The sequence below is a fragment of the Miscanthus floridulus genome, chromosome 1 (genome assembly GCF_019320115.1).
Source record: "Miscanthus floridulus cultivar M001 chromosome 1, ASM1932011v1, whole genome shotgun sequence".
NCBI lineage: Eukaryota > Viridiplantae > Streptophyta > Magnoliopsida > Poales > Poaceae > Miscanthus > Miscanthus floridulus.
Genome location: NC_089580.1, coordinates 202678905 through 202681958, shown reverse-complemented (window position 1 = coordinate 202681958; position 3054 = coordinate 202678905). Strand labels below are relative to the sequence as shown.

The following is a 3054-nucleotide window of genomic DNA, read 5'->3' as shown; positions in this document are numbered from 1 at the left end:
TGGGGCTTCCTTGCGAGTGAAGGACATTCCAGATGAACTCCCTGGTTTGCCTCTGGAGAAGGAGCCAATTTTTTAGATCAAGTTGGTTCTTGGACACAACCTATTTATAAGACACCATACAAGATTGCTCTTGTTGAGCAAGTGGAGTTAAAGAAGCAACTGTATGACCTTCTTGCTACTGGTTTTATTCGTCCAAGCACATCGCCTTGGGCTGCTCCTGTTTTGCTTGTGGAGAAGGATGACACAAAAAGGCTCTATGGACTATAGGGCACTTAATCAAGTGACAATCAAGAACAAGTATCATTTATCCCGTATTGATGTGCGATTTTTTTGCACCTTCAGCTATGTGTGGTTGCATCGACTTCGGCTACTACATGATCGGCTACCTCGACATCGACAATTATGCAACGACTCTAGTCAAAGCTTTTGTGCCATCATTGTCGTCCATGACACTCCCACTACAACTGTGGGAGATAATAGAGGAGAGAGAAGAGACAACACCGAAATGGGACAGAGGCACCACCCTAGGTGGCAGATTATCCATCAGAGGCATAGTTGATAGAGAAACGGGGAAGACGGTGGAAGCACAAGATTTCAAATTCAGTCGCAGTCGTCTGCTTCTCTCCTGCCGCAACTGAGGAGGAATGTTAGAAGTATAGATTGTTACAGTTAGAGTTAGAGATAGAATCATAGATAGTAGGTTTAGGAATAGTATCATACTCTAACCAGATTGACTAGCTAGTAACTGAATTAGATAAGGAACGGCCTGATTTTTTCATCTATTTTTTATTTTCCCTCTATTTTCAATATTTGTTTAGTGAGACTTTGGAGGAGTAAAGAGGCCTTGCAATTTTTTTACTGGTCTATATTTTTTGTGTGAGTTAAACCATCTTTATCTATGTGTGATCTCTTTTGTATCAAGAATCAAGAAGAAACAAAATAATGTACAAAGATCTTCTTTATTCCTAGTCATGGTTGTGTGCATGCATTAAATAGTTTATAGACAGTTAAATAGAGGACCCACTGTAAATATTATCTGTTCAGCTAAATATTATCTGTTCAGTTATTTGTGTGTGAATTTCTAGAACATATAAACAACAACCCGTCTATGAGTTGTACAAGCCATAATATTAGAAGCAGCATCATTGATGCAGGCAATGAAGTGCATCTTATTAAAGAGTAGGAAGCTTATGTTTTGTAGCATGAATGAAAATATCGTACCTTACCTTCAAAGAATGACCACCGTTAAGGATGGCCAAAGCAAAGAATACATCTAGAATCGATACGTACGCATCATAAATTTCATTTAGTCATTGAAAAGTAGCCATGATAAAATTGGGATTACATGGGAGATCCATGGACAATATTGTTTGTCTTCGCTCCTCGGATCCTTTTATTATATAAATAAAGGCCTCTCAAATCTCTCATTAGGCACTTATTATGTATTAGGTCTCTCTGTTTCTTCTCTCTTCGCTTTCTTAATAATAATATAAGAGAGCGGAGCCTGGCTCTAGCTATATATGGAGAGGACGAAGGAGGACGTCGTCGTCGCAGCAGCTGCAGCAACAGCAGTAAAAAATGGATATTATGCATGGATCAATGCATGCGTAAGCGTATGGTAATGCATTGCTTGGGATGTTGCATGGGATCCAACCCAAGCCCTAGCCCAGAGTAGCAGTAGGTCTACGTGCTGGCTTATTTGGCGGTGTAGGCCGTGTTGGGCTTCCAGTCTTCGGGGATGACGTCGTTGTAGACGCTCTTGGTGCCTCCCTCGGTGGTGATTTGGACGGTGATGGGGAACTTGAGCGGCTTGTCGCTGTCCTTCCTCCAGATGGCGCCCCAGGAGTGCTTGAGGGGCTCGAACGCGTCGCCGCCCTTCTCCTTGATGTCCACCGCCACAATGTCACCGTCACCGTCGACGTACTTGACCAGCAGCGCCGGGTAGTTGGGATTGCACCCCTTCTCCACGTGGAAGGTGACCTTTTCACCGTACTTGCACTTGACCCGCCGGAACTGCATGTCGATGATGCCCGCCTTGCGCAGCTTCTCCTCCTCGCCCTTCTTGGCCATGGCGCCGAACGCCGTGCCGGCCAGGTTGAAGTGGTACGCGGCGATGGGCTCGTAGTTCATGTCCGTGATGTACACCACCATGGGCTCGCCGGAGCACTCCGCCGGCTTGTCGCACTTGATCTCGAAGCAAGAGCCGCAGCCGAGGCCATCCTTGAAGATGGGGATGTTGCCGCACGCGCCCATGCTGTTGAAGGGGGCCTTGTTCACATCCTTGTACCCGCACCCGCCGCCGTTGTCGTCGGGGCCGGCGCCCGTCGGCTTGCCGTACCACGTCGCCTTCGCTTCCAGCCAGTCACTGCCATAGGTGGCCGTGATGTTCTTGCCCGGGGGAACCTTGGGAGGACCGCACTAGGCGCCGCCCACCAGAAACGCCAGCGCCACCACCGCCGCCACTTGCATCGTCGACCTCGACATGATGATGATCGTCGGTGGATATGATGGTATGTAACTACGATGCGATGCGATGAATGAGCAGGCGGCCGGGGCTCGTATTTATATTATGGCCACGCGTGCCAGCGATCGGATGAGCTTGCATGCACGCACTGGAGATGGAGACGGAGGTCATGCATGTATGGCTGAGCGAGCTTTGCTCTTGGCCGCCGGTTAATTGGTCCCATATGCATGTCGGAGGTGACAACGGGAGGCCCTACTGCACACATGTTCGTCTCGCCGCGATCCGAGGCAGCCGTTTTCATGTCGTCCCCCCTTCTGCTGGTCTCTCGTCTTGCATTGCAATATGTGTCGTCGTCGTTACACACACGTTGCGGCCAACTGAATGGAAGGAAGGAAGCAGAGATGGATGACCGGTCGAGAAGAGAGGACATTACATGTCATATTGTTGACGACCATTAGGAACACTTGAGATTTCTGGTATGGGCCTATGGACCATTTTTCAATATATTTGGCCCAGAGCCAGATTGAATTGAGAATTTTTTTTGCGAGGTTTTTTTTGTTTAGAGGCCAGGTTCGGTTCAAATTTGAAAA

At 47.7% G+C, this 3054-nt stretch overlaps 1 protein-coding gene across 1 annotated transcript; it reads right to left on the bottom strand.

Moving 5' to 3' along the window:
• Positions 1–1272: 1272 nt before the first annotated feature.
• On the bottom strand, positions 1273–2529 carry LOC136509673 (expansin-B11-like). The gene has a single exon (XM_066504415.1). It carries the CDS (start codon positions 2251–2253, stop codon positions 1696–1698), a length of 558 nt encoding a protein of 185 aa, XP_066360512.1. The 5' UTR covers positions 2254–2529; the 3' UTR covers positions 1273–1695.
• Positions 2530–3054: the final 525 nt, after the last annotated feature.